This window comes from Cryptotermes secundus, unplaced genomic scaffold (assembly GCF_002891405.2).
Source record: "Cryptotermes secundus unplaced genomic scaffold, Csec_1.0 scaffold526, whole genome shotgun sequence".
In the NCBI taxonomy this organism is placed as follows: Eukaryota; Metazoa; Arthropoda; class Insecta; order Blattodea; family Kalotermitidae; genus Cryptotermes; species Cryptotermes secundus.
Window position 1 is genome coordinate 705,551 of NW_019721013.1, and position 22,074 is coordinate 727,624.

At 43.1% G+C, this 22,074-nt stretch overlaps 1 protein-coding gene across 1 annotated transcript; it reads left to right on the forward strand.

The window, feature by feature from the left end:
* The first annotated feature begins 828 nt into the window (after positions 1-828).
* On the forward strand, positions 829-21,673 carry LOC111875278 (sodium/hydrogen exchanger 9B2). Its single transcript, XM_023871387.2, has 11 exons — positions 829-1,119; positions 4,485-4,781; positions 7,138-7,249; positions 9,913-10,287; positions 12,960-13,142; positions 13,849-14,024; positions 14,439-14,545; positions 16,366-16,530; positions 17,721-17,864; positions 18,509-18,610; positions 20,425-21,673. Exons 2-11 carry the CDS (start codon positions 4,487-4,489, stop codon positions 20,695-20,697), a joined length of 1,932 nt encoding a protein of 643 aa, XP_023727155.1. The 5' UTR covers positions 829-1,119; positions 4,485-4,486; the 3' UTR covers positions 20,698-21,673.
* Positions 21,674-22,074: the final 401 nt, after the last annotated feature.

Genomic DNA, 22,074 nt, shown 5'->3' on the forward strand with positions numbered 1-22,074 from the left:
CACCCATATCAGTTGTACTCTGTTATGTCTGGCCAGTTGTATGAGGGATTGGTGGCAGTCCCAAACCAATTTTGAAGTGATTTGGTGTGTACCAAGTGATTTAATTGCAGCTTGACTATCTGATAGAATCTAGATGTTCCTGTTTCTAAAGTTCCTATCTAAATTGTATCAACTTCACCTGTATTGCTCAGGTCCATAGTAGGCCTTCCGGTTAGGCAGTGTTCACTTGCTTTGCATGAGTGAGCAATTGTCTCTAGTCCTAAGGAAATGACATTAAGATTGCGGGTTCTTATGGGTATATCTACCTATGGCTCTACAGCCCTTTCTTGGACCTTCGCCGATTTTCAGTTTCATAATCCTACACACAGTCGGTAGGACTGCTACCTGCACACACAACAACATAATCATACAGTAAACGCACACAGACACCCATGTCTCAAGTGGAATTCGAACCCACGATCCCAGTGTTCGAGCGGGCGAACACTGTTCATGCCTCAGACCGTCAGGCCACTGTGACCGGCCGAGATGTCAGTACATTCTTCGTGTTGCCTGGAAGGACTGTCTAGGACAACGAATGTTATCAGCCAAGGATATCTGAACCGGGAACCTCCGAACAGGAAGCCGAATTGCCACTTTGTGTTGTACACAGAATTCTTCCGATCTGCCAAGCTGCTTTGTGGATCACGCAGTGGCGTCTCCAATTAGAGCAATTATAAATTAGTGTCTGATTGGTGACGCTTGTTTTCTTTTTATATTTGTAGCATAGTGCGCTTTGTCACGTAGCAATGTCTTTTGTCACCCCAGCAGACTGTTCCCACCGTGGGACAACATGTCAGTGCCTCAAAGTCTGTCTGTGTTCTGACACTACGCGCTCAAACTCGATTGTTTCAGTTCATCCTGTGTTGTGTGTCCACATGACGCAATAATTATTTTAGGCTGCGTTTCTCCAAGCCGATTGGTTTTTAGTTTCGGGGAACACCACCAGGGACCGTCTGTGTGAAGCGGTTAATGGTACATGTATCTGAGTAGGCTTTCTGCCTAAGTTCGCTGCATTTCGTGAAGAAATGGCCTGTTGTTAGCCTGATCTGTGGAGAGGGCGCACACAACGGAAGCTGTACCGTAAGGAAACCTTTTAATCTGAATTTAATATCTGGTTCTCTAGTTTAAATGGCCTCTACTTACTTCTGGAACACGTATCTGTATTGCTTTCTTCTCTGTAGCTCTGTAAATGTGTGCTGGGGAGTCTGTGATGTTGCCAACAGAACTTACATACACACCAACAGTGAGTTCAAAAACAATATGGCGCTGCTCCGCAAGCCACCGCAAGTTGCCTAAACGACTAGTTCTCTAGTCTGTAGTTGTTCCAAATCCAATTAAATATTGATTCGTGGTTTATTTAATGAGGGTTTTATAATTACACGAGTTACGTAACGTCGTACATTTATGAATGATGAATTTGTTGGAATAGGAAGGAATCGTCCGTGAAACATTTCCAATTATTATCCAAGTATTTGTCTGTAGCGACTGAAGAAAACCTTATAGCAATCTGTGGGCCGAAACTCGGTCTCCTTTATGTAGGAGGAATGCCAGCTTCCTGTCCGCCAAATTTGGGGCATATCAGGGTCAAAACACCTTGCGATATACGCAGTGATGTAGCTGGCTAGACCTGAAACCGGAAGTTCCTCTAAACGACATTTCTATTTGACTGCTCACTACGGGGCAGTGTAACTGTGTGTAGAGAGTCTAACGGTTTTATACCTTAACGCAGGACCCACATATCATTGCTGCACACCCATTGGCCAGTTCTCAACTAAACACCGCCATATTTCCTTCTTGCTCACAGCGAATTTTCGATGCGTAAATTTCGGTGTCTGTAAGTACTCACAGTTGGGCTGATAGTTTCTTGGTTTCTTGACGCTGGTGTGACACAATGTTTGCGGTTTCCATTTATTTATTTCTGGTGCTCACAGTTCCCTGTATGGGAACCACTGCGTCTGGTTAATTCTTCAAGCGGTTCTACTCTGGGTCCCCAGGGATGGGCTGTTCTCCTGCCTCAGTCCCTGGGGTGCAGCAGTCTCACTCAGCGGGAATCTCTTCTCTTCCTGTAAGATTTGAGGTTTTGACGGCGGTGACTATGAAGAAAGCAGTATTCTGGGATGTGGCACCGTGTAGATGCGGTGTTAACCGACGTTTCGGAGGAACGTATCGCCTCCATCTTCAGGGTAGAAGGAGGATGAGGAGGCGATACGTTCCTCCGAAACGTCGGTTAACACCGCATCTACACGGTGCCACATCCCAGAAGACTGCTTTCTTCCTGTCCACCCAGCCGATGAAGGAAACAACCAATGCTTTTAAATAAATATGAAGTAGGGATGATGTACAAAGTCTTACAACGGTGTAGGATGTATGGGAAACGGGAATTGAACAGGTGGACAGCAGGATAGTGTGGAGGGTCTCCTTCGGTCTTGAAAATCGTCATCTTTTTGTTTTTATAATCAACTAACTAACTAGCTTCATAGAGAAATAACTTCCCCATTGAGAAGCTACTAGTCGCCCAGCTACTCAAGAAATTTGCTCTTTTCTACGGAACGCGAAGGTTAATTGCCGTGTTCTTAGGAGCCCGCCTTAAATAACTTTACGAGAGCCTCTCTGTCGGTCTTGCCGGCCGGTCCCAAGCCGCTTCCGCGTGCAGCATATCCGGATCTGCCCCGTCACGCTAAGGCACGTAATCTCACATACTGATAACGCTCCGTGAAGCGAGGCTGTGCCAAGGGTCAGCCGGTTAGACGCTGTATCCTCACCGCGCCACCCCGCGCCCGGTACCCTTGACCCCGTGTGCGATTCGCGCCACTGAATCAGGTTTTCACCGAGTTTATCCGGTTTTACTCCGCTAATCGTCATTCCACCATTGCTCCATACTCATTCATCACCGCCTCCTGAGGTGCGCCATAGACCTGATCACGCAGCACCTTATCATATCCTCGGTCTTCACGTCTGGAGCTTGGCTGTTGCTCAGTAAGCAACTGAGCTACGCCGTACCATAACTGTGACAGTTCGAGCACGGGTCACGTCATGTGGGATTTGTGGTGGACTAAGTGGCACTTGGGAAGGTTTTCTCCGAGTACTTCGGTTTCTCCTTGCCAATTCTCATTCCACCGACTGCTCCACACTCATCATTATCATCTGTGGCTGGTAAAACAGCCCACTTACCAAGTGGACTCAGTCTCACTCCACCCCATCCCAATACACTAAACATAAAGGGTTCTGATCTGAGAACTGAGCGCCAGATCATGAAGTCTGACGGTTTCACTCCGCTCCCGGTACAAGCCGGTCTGGCCGCTTTGCAGGAAACAGAAACCTCTTCTTGCCCCTGCCAGTATCGACTGAGATACCGAGGCTCTCCCCTGAGTAAGGACGTCCCAATCTCCTAGTGAAGACGTTACGTGTCCCCTGCATTATTCATACGTAAGGACAGAGTTGGTGTCAGGTATAGAAATGTCGCCTTTCAGATGTCTCTTTGTCTTCTAATGAAGCTGTTTTCTTCATGGCTTACGCAAACAGGCTCACACAAACTGTACCAGGCTGCGTGTCCCGTGCTCATGGAATTCATAGACTCATTAGCGTTACGAGATGATAACAAACCGTAATCGGCCTTGTTGGTAAACGGGTGACTGAGAAAATCAGCCTTTAGTGCTTTGTATACGTAAGAATTTAATTTCTCTGTTTTCTAATGCGGACCTGATAGAGAACTTCCTAGTACGTACGGTGTCCACGACTGTTGAGACATTTGCAAGTACTGCAGTACAGATTTGTGGATGAAATTCGAAACATCGTTCGCAGTCTCTCTTAATTATATGAGTAAGCTTGAACTTCAGGCCGCGCAATAGCTAAGGCTTGCCACCTCGGCGGCCCGGATTCCATCCCAGACAAGATCATGTGGGATTTATGGCAGACAAAGTGACACTAGAGCAGGTTTTCTCCGAGTGCTTCTGTTTCCCCTGCCAGTTCTCACTCCAAACTCATCATCTACCATTCGCGGCTGGTACAGTAGGCCGGTAGTGGCCGATGTACGAACCGAACTCAGTCTCACCACATCCGCCCCAAGAAATGAAAGACTGGAACTTGAATTTTTCATTTTGAGTGTTATTCCTTCTTCGAGGGTGTAGCTACTTTACACTGTGATCCTGGCAGGGAAAACAGCCACGTCCCGCCCGAAGTACGGGAACTTCCTCTGGTATATTACGCGTATTAAAAGTTTCAGTTCCTTTCCAGAGAATAGTGGGACCTGTGCTTGGACTTCACTGGGGCAGGGGTTATCTGTTCGAGTCCCGGTCCCGACACGGTCTGTTTGTTTACCTGAGTCCCTTGGGACCGCGGCTGTCGCATCCGCTCCGCTCTACTGGTTTCCCTTCTGTTACTCAACTGTCACCCTTCCACTTGACGCTGTATCTGCGCCCTTAGTGCAAAGAACGCCTGCCCCACAGGTATGTCGAGCAGCCCTGAACCAGTCCTGCACACCGCCAACGAGTTGACGGCGCCCCTGGACACTCGACGCCGCGTGAGCATCGCTTCGGATCCCCCCACAGTAGTGGATGGGCGCCATTCACCCCATTTTGGTGGCCAGGAAACGAGACGCAGGCTAAGCGTCGCTTCATCAGACCACCCGGCGTCGGACGGTCGCCGCAAGTCCATTCTGGTGCAGCACACCCCGGACACAATGAGCGTACACAGTCACTACTCCGGGAACGCCCATTACGTGAACCACGCCTTCCAACAAGACGGTGAGCATGTTGAATTGCAGCCACTACCGCGTAGTCTGGTAGGCGGGCAACAGCGTTCTGGAGGAACAGGTGCGTCCAACTTGTGGCTTTGCTTCAGTACGTGCTGTGTGGTATAAGTACCTCCACAGAGTGTCTCAGTGTGGTGGCGGGTTCGAACACGTCCACCGACCCAGTACCTGAGGGATATGAATACGGGAACATGGCCCTCCAGCTTAGGGAAGTCTCGAATCTCAGTAAAATATGGTCATGAGTCCCGCGGGATCGGACTCGAGAATGACTGCACTGACGAGGACCAGCAACAATTGTAAAAGACAGACCCGTCCTCGTCAGAGAGGGCGCCCTCACGTCAACAAGCACACAACTGCCTGACAGTAATACAAACCTGGTCTTGGGCCCCAGATGGGGGTCTGACACCAAGACAGACTGGCCGACTGACCGTTCGTCGTTACATAAATTTGGCTTTGACTTTGACTTTGACTTCGACTTCTTTCCTAAGAAGCTAATAGTCGCTCAGCTAGACAAGAAATTCAGGTGGAGGTTAACATTAAAATATATAGGGTATGGACTGGATCCAGCTGGCTTATGCTCGGGGGCAATATCAGGCTCCAATGAACTTACGGGTTTCAGGGAATGTATTAAACAGCTGAGCGACTGTTAGCTTTTCGAGAAGCAGCCCTACCCAGAATAAATAACAGTCCCGTGCAAACTGCATAAGCCGTTCGTGCAAATGACCTAAAATGCAGAGTTGTCTCTGTTCTTAACTCACGAACACGTAGGGGCAGTGGAGGTGCAGTTCCACCCAGTATTAGCATGGACACTGTGTGGATGTGAGCAGTCAGTTTCACCCTGAGGAATGCCCATCACACAGGATGCTGGGTATATCCTCGCGCAAGTCGAACTGCTGTTCCCTGGCTGCCACCCAACCGAGGAAGATGGCTAAATTTGGTAGAAGCGCCGATTAGCGGCCGCTCTTTGAACTAATCTCGAGACATTTCGTTGCCAATCGAAATGAATGGGACCCCGCTCTTGTAGGAACTCCAGTGTAATCTGCACATCCTCCGTCGGTCAAACAGGACACTGCAGTAAGCACACTCGGCACGAATTCTTACCGATTACCCAACCGAGCGGGTTAACGTAGCGGTAACCTAGGTCGGGACTCCGGCTGTTATGAATGAGCTTTGTCCTGTGGCTTTCCTCAGTACCTCTCGGCATATTCTAACACAGTATCCAGGTTTTGTCACTTACTTAAGAATCCTTTGGAATTCCTGATTCGTCCTACCGTTCGGTACTGTGTAACCTGAGCTGCAGACAACGATGTTAATTAAGCCGTAAATTAGTTAACTAACAAGAGCAAAAAAAAAACGTAATGATGTGAAACATGAAATGTATGAAGAAGTTCTGGCAGGAAACATTCGCCTACTTTGCTTTGACATGACACGAACCGGGCTTAGCATTGCACGCGGTAGCGCAGTTGGTTGAGGGGCTGTGCTACAAGCCGCAAGGTCGCGGGTTCAAGTCCCGATGAAGTCATTGGATTTTTTCAATTGACCTAATCCTTCCAGCCACACTATGGCCCTGGGGTTCACTCAGCCTCTAACAGAAATGAGTACCAGGAATTAATTAAATCATTTTCCTGGGGAGTAAAGGGCGGCCGGCGCGTAAGGCTGACAACCTTACCGCCATCTTTGAGCCGATTGTCTAGATAATGTGGGAGCCTCAACTTCTCACAACCCTATGGGCCTTCACGGCCTTACTTTTTTTTTACTTTTTACTCATGTGGTAACCTTGCATAAAGAGACCACTTGGAAGACTTAGGCGTAGATGGAAATAAACTATACTGGCATGTACCTATTGGCATACATCTCAACGGAATGCTTGCTACCATTCGGCTCAGGATATGTTTTCCCTTGCGCTATCTAAAATCTTATAGATAAAAGAAATACAAATCTATAATTGTAGGCCCATCTCCCGTTTTAGGTGTCTGGACCCTGGGAGAGGAGCAGAAGTTGGGGGTGTTGAGGGGGATGTTTACATCGACGAAGGAGGAATTAACAATAGGATGGGAAAAATTGTATATATTAAGTCAGAACCTCTGAGGGAAAGAAGGCAATTAGTGGACATAGACGTAGATGGGTCTCATAATAACAGAGTGTGCAAATGCAGAGTGAATTAATCCGGCTGCGGATGGGAACCAGTGGCAAGGAATTTCTTGAGCAGCTAAGCGACAGTTCGCAGGTTTGTTGAGCACTGGACGCAGGCTCAGGTTGTGATTACTGAGACTCTGAAGGGGTTGAGGGTGGGTGAGGTGTAACGGTAGTGGGTAGGGTCACAGGTGCTAATGATATGACTTCTGCAGTGTTTGCAGACAACGGCAAGCCAGCCAATGGGGAGGGGCCCCTCAAGAAACACTCAATGACAGACCCCACGTACGACAAGTTGAAGTTGCCGCAGCCAGATGACATTGAAAAGTAAGTACGTAACGTTAAACTGTAAGGCTTGTGAAGAGTGTGCGTTGTTAAACATTTGTATCTCGTTTCAGTTACAGAAACACGACGCTTCAGAAACTGGCTTTCCTTCCTTTCTTGCCGGGGCTAGTTTCGTGCAATGGACCTAGTAGTGTAGGTTTCGTAATTTTCCCTGATGATGGAAGCAGAAGCAGCTTCCGAAACTTCGAATGTCTCTAACGACAAGAAGACGAGTGAAATGTTCAGTATATGTGTCAATTTAATTAGATATGTCTGTTGTGTGTTACGTCATACCAAGTGTGGACACCCTCACGGAGGAGAACTCTGGTGTGGCGGTTTTGGTTCACGTTGTGTGACGACAATATAAGCTAGCAGATTTCTAATGATGACGTAACGCTCTACGTCACTACTGATGACACAACGTCAAAGATATATCAGTCACAGCATAAGATGTGTGGAAGAATGTACGGCTTATGAAACATAATTTTATTAGTTAATAATGTCACTTATTTATTCAATTATTTACGAAGTCCGTCTTATCTAGTTCAAACTGAACATTCAGCGTTCAGTGCTTTTGAACCTTACGTAGAAGTGGGAGGAGAGTAATTTTGCCCTGTTCCCTGTGACTATAAGCAACTGTTAGCTTCTCATGGTTTCTTCAACAGAGCACCGTGTGAGGCAATGCGTTGAGCTGCAGCTGTTCGAAGGTGGCTCTGCGAGGCAGCAGCTGAATGTTCAGAGAAGAGGCTTGGGTGAATACAAGCCCACAAATAAGTGTAGGGGGCATGGAGGTAACTTCCAGCCGATTCGTAACGTCAACGTCTGATGAAATTCAGTAATCGGTTTCTTGTCAAGATACTGCGTTTACATCTGGGCATGATAGTAAAAATTAAAAATAATAAAAAAATGAGAAAAGGCCCTGTGAGTATATGGAGACAGGACGTTAGTCACAAGCTTGTGTGTTATCTGTCGAGTTATCGCAAATTCCAGTGCGCATGAAATCTCGCAATGCGCGATGACCCTGTAAGCATCCGTGTCTTGTGTTTCCACGTTAAAGCAGTGACAAACGAGATACTTCTGTTGTGGTCGGTAAAAACGGTTTAAGTCATGAGTAAGTACGAAGGCCATTAGTTCACTAAAGCCCTTTGTACCAGTTAAATATCAATATTTCTGTCATGTGACCTGGGCCCTGTACTTATATTATTTGTTTTTGAGGCTTGAAGGCTTCAGTTTAATTCGAAAAGAATAGTGCTTGTTGAACATGCAGGAGTACCCGTTCTTCGTCCGGTACATGGCTGCCGTCCTTGTCAGTATCACAGTATGGAGTGGCTATACCTTTAAACGGGGAACAACGCTCAAATTACGAAATTAAAATTGGATTTAGGTTTTTGTAGCGGAGACCCTGTTGAGTATTATCTTCTGGGATGTAACACCGTTTAGTCAGAAGTTCACTAACATTCCTCCAAAATGTTAAAAATTAAAAGTTTGTAAAATTTGAGGTTTTCACGGTGCCACATCCCAGAAGACGGCATTCTTCAATTAAAAGTTTACTCATGTAATCATATGTAATGCGATCTCAAGGACACGACTGGACATCGCTTTGAAGGGTCATGGTTATCGTAAAAGACATCAGAATACAGGATAAATTTCGTAATATCATTGGATGTTTTCTTTTAGGTCCGTGGCAGGAAATAGAGAAAATATCAGAGAACACATATATTTTACATAACATAATATTATACGAAGAAATCCGCAAGCGAAGAGACCGTGAGAACCGGTGAAAGCAGACCAGTCACCGCCGTGAAAGCCTCAAATCTTAATATTATATGCTTGTGGAAATGCTTATATGCTTTACGAAATTAGACTTAAGCCCTTTTTACCGAGTACTTCAGATTCCATCACGACAGTATGTCCCTCAGCCCCAGCTGTCTGTCAGTATGACAGTTAAAATGGCAGTACAATAAAGTCAGATAAAACGTTTCTGGGACGGAATATTTACGGGCTCAAATCACAATGGCAGCCTCTTACGAAAATTCACCTTTGAACTCGGCTCTGAAGTGTCTTATCGGACAGAGCGTTCAACATGGAATTAATTAGTCGTCACCTCGCAGATACATGCAATTACAACTCTTAGTGACGAGATACGCGTATCTAAAGTGAATGTTGGCTTCGGAACGGAGACATTTCCTGATATTCAAGACCTCTGCATTCTGCCCACACAATGCAATTTATGTTTCGTATGGTTCTCGCAGTAAACAGCAGATATTTCTCACTAGTTGGATTGTCTTTGTGATGGAGACACAGCGTGGTTTCTGTGAGGTACGAACTAAATTCTTAAATATCATTTAGCTGAAGTTGATGCTTCGTATGGCGGGCTCATCTCACCGATTGTAGTTATCGCATGGACGCCAGACTGTACAGGGACGAACATTAGGATGATTAGTAACTGATGAATTGGAAAGGATGTGGAAGGAAGCGGTCGTGATCTTATTCAAGGCACTACCTGGCATTTTGTCGGCTTAGGAAACCACTAATATCCTCAGTCAAGACAATGTGTGACCCTGCCGATATTCGAACTACGCACTTCCGCAATTAAAGTGAGAATGTTATCGCCTGATCCGGCGTGCTCGGTCCCAATTAATTTCTCTGTATTGTGAAATGCGCAGGTCATGGTTGTTCCTTTTCTGCAAGAGGTGTCGGCAGGAAGAGGGCGGGCCATCCTGGGAGCCACCGTTGTGGCATCGCCTGTGCCCCTACCCCTTCTGCCCCTCGTACCGCCAGTTCGCCAGGATACTGTCCCTCTGTCTGATCGGGCTGCTGTGTTGGGGCGTCGTGTACACCGTGCTGGGCGAAACAGCCGCCCCGGGCGGACAGCTCTTTGGGCTTGCTGTCCTGTGCATAGCGGCGCACTTCGGCGGCTGGCTCATGTCTCTGACGACGCTGCCCGCCCTCATTGGCATGCTCATGGTGGGAATCCTGTTCCAGAACGTGGGGCTGGTGCACATCGAAGGGGAGTACAATGAAGTGGTCAGTGAGCTCAGGTATGGATGTCATGCCACTGACTGGAAGTGACGTCACGAAACATTAAGAGACGCACTGCAAGCTGGGAATGTGACAGAAGAAATAAATACGCATTAAACTTGAGACACCATTTATTTCTAATTTATTAATGGTTCGTTGTACGGCGCTGTTAATATCTTAACATGTAGCATCGATTAATGGATAATAATTTGGAAATTATGTCTAAGGAAGCGGTCGTGGCCCGTTTCAAGACACGATCACGGCATTTACTTCGAGGAAGTGGGGAGAACCATGAAAGACCTCGGTCAGGTTAGACGGTGTCCCGGCCGGGATTCAAACCAGATGCCTCTCGAACACTAGTCGAAAGCTTTACCGTTTGATTCAGCTTTGTCAGTGAATAAATATGATGTAAGTTGGCAAACTGGCAAGATTAGAGGGAGACAGCGAAAGAGACGCGGGAAGACCTAGAAGTAGATAGGTACATTTCGTAAGGACTGACGAAAACTTAAGCAGTAGTTAGTAACTGAGATTCTCATGGCAGCTAGTAGAAGCGACGCCATGCGCTTTCAGAGGAGTGTACTGATTCATCTTCATTCCTGAAGATGGAGGTACAAGATTTCTCCGAAATATACTGTGTCATTTCACAGGTGCTCTCAGACCTCAGTTCACAGCAAAGTTAGAAGATCTCAGCCCGGATCAGGGGTGGGTACGGTGTGTGATCACTCCATATCAAAGTCAGGTGCGTGATAAGGCTGTGGAAACGACATGCATTCTCTTGAAAAGACTATCTCAGGACACAGAAACCGGATTTTTCTCAGTATTAAGCGATGTATCAGACCCGATAAAAGTCGGATGGTATTTACTCCAGATGACGCTATGACTAAATGGCAAGTAAACATTAATATCGTGTTAGTAACCTCTAACAAAACGCAGCTACATTGCGCGGGCAGCTGCGAAAATTATGCACCAGGATCTTCTTGGCACGGCCCCAAAGATGGCTTCACAAGATGGCAGAGATACTTTTTGTCGTGAGTCAACTGCTTAACTTAACTTGTCATAATCAGTTACACCATCTTTTCTCGACTTCTTCTAATTATCCGATAACGCAGCGAAGTCAGTTCAGAAAGCCACCAATCAACCGTCACCACAATGCAAATACTTATTGCGAAATAATGCGACGATCTTTAAGGTCATATGACGTATATACGTACATCGGTATGCACAAAAGCAACACTAAATTGCTGGCCTCTGGGATGTGAAGCCGTGTAGTCTGGTTCCTTTCAAAATCCGCTGTCTATCAAACTGCAAAGTGCCACATCCCAGAAACAGAGCAGGTTGGCATAGTAGTAGACTCGTATTCGAGAGGTATTGGTTCGATTCTCGGTCGGGACACTGGGAATTACAGCGGATTCCCCCAGTTCTTACATAGTACAACAACTAGGTCTGGTGATCTATTGGTCATGCGATAGAATCTCTGTACCCATTCCAACGCCCAGGAATGCCCTCACTGCGTCTATCACGAACATTGCTGCTGAAACGTCGACAAGATTTTAGTCTTCCTCTTCCACCAACTGTTTGAAATGAGAGCCAGTGTAGCTCAGTAACTAGGTTGTGGGCTGGACCACCGAGGAACCAAAGTTCCATTCCCTAGAGGGACAAGAGACTTTTTTCTCTTTTCCAAACCAACTCTGGTGCTCAACAACCCCAACAGGAGTTCTTTCTTCAGGGGAAAATTGGCATCGATATGTAACTTACTATTACCTCAATCTAGTGCTTGCACTAAGAATGTGTGGGGCTATACCTCTACTCCCCCATGTGTCTTTGTAATATGGTGGTTAGTTAAGTTTAAGGGCTGCTAATTAATTATCATGACCTAGTCAAAGAAAGTAAGTCCTGTAACTTTGTTTGGAAGCAGGCCACACAATAGTTTAACTTTCAGCACACAAACACATTGTTCTGTAGCACACATAAGCTTTTCACCTTAACATTCATTCCAGTGTTTGGGTTTCTTTCTCAGTGTGTAGTGCGTACAGTTTCTAAGAAAATATAACCTGCTGAAACTCCAGAGTGACTTTCTGAACATTCTGTATGAGATATAAATGCCTGAACCCCATAAAACATGGCCCACATGAAACTTGGGAGCATTGACAGACCAACATGTCTGCGTGCTTACTCAGTTCCGCCAGGCAAATGCTGGGAGATTTCTGACTGAATATGGTCAGAGCAATCGAAAGCACAATGAATAACCAATAGAAATTGTTGTTGTCCTTCTTATTATTATTTCTCCAGTGCATATTAATGTTAGTTTCATCTTCATCTTCTCGATCATCATCGCCTCCTCCTCCATGTATTTCGCCTTTATCTGCTGTCTGAAAATTGAAATCTATAAAAGTCTATAATAAACTAGGTTTCAGGAGACAGGTTGTCTCCATCTGCAGGTAGAACGCTGAACACTTAGTCAACTTTCTGGGTTCATCTTAAAAAGCTACCTCCACAAGTGCATCCAACGATGGAGATTGCCCATAGGATTAATTCAGTTTTACAAAAGATTCCAGAAGATTTTATTTTCAGACATTTTCATTAAAATATCGACTTTGATTGCAATTTACTTATCTGTTTTTCTAACTTCTCCTGTTTTTATATATTTCTGTCCTTCCTCAGCTGATGATGTTGAATGTGGATCTGTTAACAGGAAGATAGCTCTGGTGATCATACTTATACGAGCCGGCCTTGACCTTGATCCATCTGCACTGAAACGTTTGCGTATCACTGTCCCGAAGCTTGGACTTGTGCCTTGGGTGGTGGAATGTGCTGTCGTTGCTGTGATGACACATTACTTGATGGATCTGCCATGGATCTGGGGATTTCTCCTTGGGTACATGTGGTCACAATAATATTTATAGTTCCTAAATGCTACTTACGCATGTAGAACTGATTACAGGTGTAAGTATATGTTATACAGGTGTGTACCAGCTTTGCAACACAGTGGCCATTTCCGAATTTGGACTTCATTTAGTTATGTCCAAAACACAGAAGACTGTAGCTATCTCAGTAAACTGTTTACAGTACTGTAAAGTTGTACTGTGAGGAACAACTTGAATAAGTTAAATACATAAAAACTTTGATTTATTATTTTGGAATGGGATCTGAACAAATATGTTATAAGTTTATAAGTTACGACTAAAGGTGGAATAATGACAAAGCTGCTGTTATGCATCTGAATTTAAATTATGTTGTCTGAATAAATAACCCATATAATGAGCATGTTCTAGGTCTCTTCTCAGGTGGCTAAAGAATGAAAATGCTTCTTTTAAAACAGTTCTGTTGGACTTTCTCCAATGTCCCAGATTTTTACATAAAATTCAGTGTTTTTGGAAACTGGCTCTTATTGTATGAAGAAATTCCTTCCTTGTTGGATCCCTAGGTAGAGTTCAGTTTCTTGGAGATCAGAGACTGCAATTGCAAAATTATTAAGGGGCATCAACACTGGCAGATTACTGAAAGGGTAGTTAATCTGCTCATCTCGCTCAAAGCCATATTTCCACAGTAGAAGTCTCTGTAAGGGGGATATAATGTTTCAGGTCTATCATAGCTGCTGTGTCACCTGCCGTTGTCGTGTCATGTCTCTTCAGGCTGCGACAGAAGGGCTATGGTGTGGCCAAGGGAATCCCAACTCTCATCATTGCAGTGTCTGGCATTGATGATGCAACATCAGTAGCCATCTTTGGCATTATCCACAGCCTCATGTTTTCCTCAGGTCAGTAATGGATCAGATTGCTTAGGTCAGGGTTCTTCAGCCGCTCTGGGGCTTAGAAGCAGCGCAGTTTCTGTATTGATATCTGTCTTTTAATCTCCTAGACACTGGAGATTTGTATTCTGCAATGTGACACTGTTTAGTCTGGTAGATATTTACTGACATGTGGTAGAGGAGAGCCTGCTGCTTCCATTTTCAGGGTGGAAGTAAATATGTTCTAGGTTGCATAACATCTTATTCTGGAAAACAGTAATTTTCATAGTGAGCCATAAGAGCCTCAACTCTTGTACAATATTTGACATTCTTGACATGAACATGTTAAAATTTCATGACATTTGTAATCTTGTATTATTGCTTAAAGTATTGACACTTCCTTTTTGATTGACTTACCCACTTCACTTTATTTTTATGTTTCAGATGCACTTGTTTTCCAGATCATTCAAGGCCCTCTGTCCATCATTGGAGGCATTGGGTTTGGAGTTCTCTGGGGAGTTCTAGCTAAATATGTTCCTGAAAAGCAAGATGTAAGTTCTGTGTCTCATATTGGCATTGCTGCGACAGCTGTGTTAGGAAGATCAGAAGCCTCTGGACCAGTTATACCATAACCTCTAAGAGACCAATCACAATGTCAGTGCAGTTCTAGTGCTGCCAGCACCTTCCCTTTCTGCACAAGGCAGAATTATCTGTTAGTGAAGTCGGATCAAGGAAGAAATGAACATGTGATATCCCCAATTTTCACGCATTTCCATTTGTATTTTGCCTGTCTCCGCATCCCATTTTTTATCTCAGTTCCTTGTTAGTGTGGACCAAAGCAAGGTGTGTAATGTAGGTCGAGCCTTGGAGCTGACAGTCAGCTTGAGCCATTAGGAGCCATTTTCATTCTGTCCCTGATCCAAAAGTAGGCCATTACAAAATATTGTTCTTGCTATCCCTCTTAGGCTACAGCATCAAACACATGTCCTCATAACTCTGAATGCAGTATGAGCATTAGTCCGTACACAAGACAGGAACTTTCCTTCATATTAAAATACACATTTTTCAGTGGCAGGAATCATACAAATATTGTGCAAAGACATTTATGATTATTCTGTTGCTTGTTTTAAATTTGAATTATCACCTTTTCCAATCAATGAATATCCTAAATTCCTTGGTCCAAATTAATATCGTATTCTTTTACTTTTTTTTTTGTAGGGTTTTGAATATTGCTGGTTAATTGGGTTGTAACATCAGCCAGGCAGATTACTTTCCATTTTTATTGTAGGTCTATATGAATATACATGAGTTGTTAATCGTAATGTTTTGGTCTGTAATTGCTGATGAGCGTAACTCAGACTTACCATTATAAGGATAATGCATTTACAGGAGGGTTTCATTACATTCACATTTTGAAATGGAAACTCTTCAAAATATCTTTGAAGATGTATTCTATTTCCTGTGTGTTATATGGGTTCATTAGCTGCTTTGAATTGTCTGTGTCAGTCGTCCAGGGATTTTCTTTATAAGTTACAAGCAGAAGTATCATGGTTGCTACATCGTCAGCATCACAATATGTATATAGGAGCTGAGGTAAGGCACTTCCAGTGCGTAACACTGGCCCATGTAGGGAGGTGTGCTGGATAGAAGGAAGGGTGATGGTAAATGCCCTACGCATGATGATGGTCACAATAGGCCGAAACGTAGGTCGTACCGAAAGTCATGGGAAGTTCTTCCACACCCCTCCTATAGCCCTGATCTGGCACCCTCCGACTACCATCTTTTCGGATTTGTGAAGGATCAGCTGCGTGGACAACGTTTTGATACAAGGGAGGCAATTCAGAAAGCAGTGCGTCAGTGTCTTCGGATGGCTGGAACGGAATTTTACAGAAGGGTAATTTTCAAACTCCCAGAACGCTGGGAGAAATGTGTACAAAGAAGTGGCAATTATATGGAAAAATAAAGAAAGGTCTGTAGATTGAGGTGGTGTATTTGGTTTGTCAATAATAAAGCATGTTACTTTACAAAATATTGTTGCTCACGACTTTCAGTACGACCCTCGTACATGCAAATATAGTTGTGTCAACTGAGTAGCAATAAATATTGTTAGAGAAGGAAGAACACTCAAATTAAGGTATTAAAATTTACTGATGTAATTGAAAGAATATTGGGACTGAGGATTTCTATTTCCATCCGAAAATTGTGTAGCAATACTTTCATGTCTGCTGTACACAACAGCAGGAGCAGGGTGTAGATTTCAAAATATTGTTGTGTGTTTTCTTGTGTGTGCGGTAAGAGACAGGAAACTAAGAAGCTACATTAATATGTATAGTAGGTAATGAATCTGCAACAGATTTGTGACTTTTCACAGCCGTTTGTGGTACCGCTACGGATTCTGATGCTGTTTGGTGGCGGTTTAATTGCCGTGCTTGGGAGTGAGAGCATTGGGTATGGAGGGGCTGGACCCCTTGGCTGCATCACAGCTGCCTTTGTCTCTTGTTACTTCTGGTCAAAACAAGGCTGGGAAGTTGAGGACGTAAGTGACCGCCTGCCACAACATGTAACACAGAATATATTGCTTTCATTAAATGGAAAGTTTATTTCTAGAAGAATGTTGCTGTAAGAGGAACAACTGAAATGAGGACAGTTTTCACAGCTAATTTTTGCAGATGTTTTAACCCCTTATGATCTTTAACCCTTTGCATATCGTAAACTGATCAGATAAACTTGAGGGTACTTACATTAAAACCACCATAGCCAAAGAGTTTGGCTTGTTATTGGGCTGTTTGCACAAGTATATAATTTCTGTCAATAGATGGCATCAAGTGTGACATGCCAGTGTTCAGTGGAAAGAACAGCTTCTTGTTAGAAGCATATTTCAGGAACGTATTGTGGGGGTTTCTGTGCTACTGCAATTAACCACATCAGCCTTGGCATATTTAGTGGGTAGCTCTTTGGCATGGTTTGGCAGTCAAATATTTCAGTTATATAATTCACACACTTTTTAATTGCTCAAATGGGCAGAATCTGTCCGAAAGTCAAGACAGTAGCATGAGGTAGCTTTATTTCATTTTACTCTGTCCATGAGTCAGGCTTCCTGTTAGTACACAGTGAATGAAATTAATACATGAGGTAGCTTTATTTCATTTTACTCTGTCCATGAGTCAGGCTTCCTGTTAGTACACAGTGAATGAAATTAATACTTTCATAGCTTTGTATCAGGTCATTCAGCTTGCATGACTGAATCAAGCGGTGATATGAACCATTTTTTGCATGTTTTTGGAACACATCCTCTTTGATCTAAATCCTTACTATTAATGCTTACACAACTGGATAGTTTGATAGCTCCATAGTTACATGGATACAATCTTATTCTATATATGTAACAGTAAATGCCATCAGCACGTCCTATGTCATCATAGTAGAAGACACGAACAAGGAGGTTCCTCCAAAACACTGGTATCAGCCTTCCTGACTGTGTATTTCATAACACCTCAGAAGACTTTAATGTTCACATTCACTATCGTGAGAACCTCAAATTTCTATGACCATTAGAAGGTACAGTGNTAGCATGCCACTGGAGGTCATGAGGAAGATCACGTCCTCAGATTTGTCAGTTTGGAGTGGAGATTTGGATGACTCAGAATGAATTACCTTAGTTTCTTAATGTTTCTGTCTCCATATTCCTGTCTATGTTCATAAATTTATATTGACTTTGTTTTTCAGAATCCTGTTGCCACAGCATTTGAGATATTCTGGATGATTTTTGAACCTATTCTATTTGGATTGACTGGAACTCAAATTAAAATTGATGAGTTGGATCGTTGGACAGTTAGCATCGGCATTGCATGCCTTCTTGCTGGAATCATTGTAAGTACACAACACTGTAAACTTGTGGTATGCAAAGACCAAATGAAATTAATTGAAGGGAAAGTGTTCCTAGCATCACGTCATGAAGTTGTGTGGGGAATAAGCAAGGCTTCTCATCTTCTCGGTTCCAACATTAGATGAAGTTGAATTGGACATCTTCATGTTCTGGCCAGCATGTTTCTGGGAAAGAGCCCCCAGTACCCATTAAATATGGACACAGACCCCATGCAGCAAGTCTGATGTGTCTGTACATCTGTAATCACCAGAGATTACAGTGAGAAGACAGTTATAAAATTATGTAAGATTTGAGGTTTCCACGGCGGTGACTAAAGAATTCCGTCTTCTGGGATGTGTCACCTCTGTCTTCGCTTGCAGATGTTCTTCTTTTTTATTCTGCCCTGAAGATGGAGGCGATACATTCCTCCGAAACGTCGCTTAACACAATATCTATATGGTGCCACATCCCAGCAGGCTGCTTTCGGCACAGTTACAAAATTGTTTCAAACCTTTGCATGTTGCTAGCAACTCACATGTGGTCAGTGCCTGACCAGCAGCAACAGTCAAGAAGAAACCTTCAGATGTACGAAACATGCCAGTACTTCTCCTCGTTACGCATATAACTGAATCAGTTGTCTGTGTTTTAGATTCGCATCATCTCTACTGTCTTTGTCGCCATAGGTGGAAAGCTTAATCTCAAGGAGAAGATATTTGTTGCTCTGTCGTGGATGGCCAAAGCTACAGTCCAGGTAAAACACAGCTGTCACTTTGATCCAAATTCCTTTTCTAATACTCTTAAACAATATACAAATTCATTTTTAGCGTGAACTAAAATATATTAAAATATCCATTCACTATTACCGATAAATTAATATATGAATGCTGTACTGCATCTGAAGAACCCAGACTGTTTTGTTTCCTGTGCTGCTGATTACTGCTGGCTAATCTTCATCGCACTGTTACTTGTATGTGTATGTTAATAGAAAGTGTACAGTGGTAGGCCCCTTATTTATAGAATTTTACAGATTATTTGACATTTTGGGCTTGCTTTGCATAGTGCAAATGAAATTGACAGATAAGGGGAGGTTATATCTAGCCAGCCACATGTTACATCCCCAAGAGAACAGTACTACCCGCTGTTGATTAGCTTTACCTATCAGTTCCTACGAAGAATAAGCTTTCCTTTCTCCCTGTTTCACATAAGGTCAAATATCCATTCTCTGAAATATTGTCATTTTCAGAATTTATATTTAAACTACACGCTGGACAAGGATCAGATATTGCCATATTAGCAGTAGTAGTGGCGGTGATGATACACTGTTATCATCAAATTCTACATTGATGATAATATGATAATATTGGAGATGTATCATAAGTCTGTCTTCACATCTTGTCAATTTCGGACTTCATGGACTATGGGAAATAGATGTCTGGGGTAGTGCCAACTACTGAATATAAGTGTAAACTTCATGATGGAGGAAAGAGGGTGGAGAAAAGATAGTTACTTAATTGGTAAAAGGATTCCATACTCAAGGTTACTGAAAGTTCATGACTGTGTTCACAAAAGCCCACCATGTACCCCTGATGTTTGGGACAATATACCTATATTGTATATAGAAAAATCATGACTTTTTAGAAAGTTATGGATGTACAGGGGAGACAGTCGTTATACTGTGGCATATTTGCTCAAAGCAAGAACTCTGGAGTCAGAGAAACAGCCGTTGCAAGGTAATGGAATGCAAACCAACTTCATTAAAACATACATCAAATTTAAATAAGGTAGAAAACAGACTTGATGACTGAGCACACAGCACAGAAGGGTTCAGTAAACTTCAGCATGAGACTGAAGGTCTCACTGAAATGACTATGAAGGCTGTGATGGTGAGTGGTCTCGTAGACATTTACCGCAGTTTCAAAGGAGCCTGTAAACCCCATGTTCAGGGTGGAAGTCTCTTTGTATCTTAATTTTATTTACAACACAAGCTCTTATGTTCTCATCTTTTGTCTCCTACATTGGCCATTTTCGTAGCGATTTATTTTCATTTTGTGAAACAGTTACACATTCACAATACTACGGCCATATTTGTGGCATATCATTTGATTAGCTCTTCGTTCAGTTTATGGTTCAATATCCAGTTTTCTTTGTGTGAATTATGGTGGTAAGTGGTCCCTCTCAGGTTTTATCATGGTTATTCTGAAGCTGTTGACATACACTCCACCATTAACACTAAAAAATGTTGTCATCAAATTATCTGTAAATAATATATAATGACTTAATTAATAAATCTCAGAAAATACACTATGTCACTAATACAGTGAACAAGCAGTTAAGGTTGTTTAGAGAAATAATTTATTGTGAGAATTATATGAAATATGCAAACATACATTGTCACTAAATGCAGTTGGTACCTAGTGTGAGTATGGTGCTCACATTACACTGTGAGTTGTAGGCTACAAGTAATAACGTTTCTAGGATTCTCTTTTGATGGATATTGAACCTGCAAACCCATCATAATATGGCCCTTTATATAACAAAAGACAGAATAGAATGTGGTTTGTGCAGGCAGCTCTGGGTCCGGTAGCACTGGATTCTGTGCGTGACGGCAACAGGCCTGACGAGAGAGAGTATGCTGAGCGGGTGCTGGTGATCTGTGTGCTCTCGATCCTGCTCACAGCTCCCATTGGAGCCATACTCATCACTTTGTCTGGTCCACGCCTCCTCAAGAAGACCACAACACCAGCCATCATTGAGGGCTGGCGACGCAGTGCTCGTCCATCTCTCAGGGACATTTCTATCAATGATGAAGATGATGACACAGCAGCCGTGGCCTCATAGTACAACCCGTCAGTAGCAGTGTACCACTCTTGCCAACAAGACAAATGTTTTAGGAACTGTTATGCTGCCTACACGGACTGACACTCAGCTGTTGGTCATTGCAGAAGTTTACAGATGCCAACTATGCAGGGTGGCACAAAACTGTGCATTCTCAACCTGCATTTGCCCATAACATCTGTGGATCTGGGTTTGGAGTACATTGAACTGAGGATGGCTGTTACGAATTGCTACATTCAGCCTGAACATTTGTGAGCTGCAACATGTCTGTCAAATAACAAATTTATGATGACACATTTTCTGCTGGTTCAGAAGAGACTTTTTGTTTCCAAGCTGAGAATTAACTCAGAAACGCCCACGTTTTTAAGAGCAGCTCATTACATCACTGATGATAACGAGCCCAGTGCATTATCAGAACTATTGAAGAGTCACATTAGAAAGTAGGAAATTCCGTGATAGTACAAGAATATATTTTCAGTATTGGAAAGAGTGGAAAAGTGATCCTAGGATGTCCCATAACGCAGATAAGACTATACACATGGTTAAACATAGACAAAAGCTGATGACATTGTGAAGTACTCAGATTGTAAAAACGGTCAAGTCACCTTAATACTATAACTAAGTGCCTGGTACATATGTCAGTGACATCATGCTGCCTCCATTGGGACAGAGCATCACAGTATGTGTGCTCCTTACAGAACTACTCCCAAGTGCATAGCAAAGTCTGGATTACCGGTAAGTGTCTTGTGTTAAGTGATGCGTTCAAATGACCAACATGGTGAAGCTGCTGGATAGCGTAACCATTTTGAAGTATCTGTCTACAGACAGACTAGATTATGCCACTTAGCTACAATTTGTCATTGTATTGCTTATCAGTGAGTAGGTCTTTTCTGGAGACTGAGGATGTGTCAATGTTTGGCTTTGTGTAATATATGTGTTCTATATCGGGACGAATAAAGGCCATGCTTTACTTTGCTGCCATGTGTGTGTGGATTGGAGGTGGAAAACCCAAACATTATTTGTATAATTGGGATTAGTATTGTGTCACTGGTGGGATTACATATTCTATCTCTCATTAAGTCAGTGGATCAAAGTTAAGCTATTTAAATTCAGTGAGATGAATTCATTATCTAAAGTAGTTGATTCCTTCGATACACCAGTAATGCAGAATCATTCATTCAATAAAAAAAATTATCAGAAAGTGACAACAAAATTATATATATCCAATATTGGTATAAATCTGATTCATTTACTTCGAATTTGTAAAACAGTTTTAAATTAGATGCTCTGAATTGCTGGCTAACAGGATTTATGATCTAAATAGAACATTGTTAAATTAAGGATTTGAAAGAAAAATAAAATAATTTTCAGCTTCTGAGT

What these genes read in the sequence shown, in the direction of transcription:
- LOC111875278 (XM_023871387.2), top strand. Translation starts at nt 4,487, where the DNA reads ATGTCGAGCAGCCCTGAACCAGTCCTGCACACCGCCAACGAGTTGACG. An exon ending in CAGCCAGATGACATTGAAAA is followed by an intron (nt 7,250 to 9,912) that starts GTAAGTACGTAA and finishes TGAAATGCGCAG; the next exon opens with GTCATGGTTGTTCCTTTTCT. An exon ending in GAAGTGGTCAGTGAGCTCAG is followed by an intron (nt 10,288 to 12,959) that starts GTATGGATGTCA and finishes ATCTGTTAACAG; the next exon opens with GAAGATAGCTCTGGTGATCA.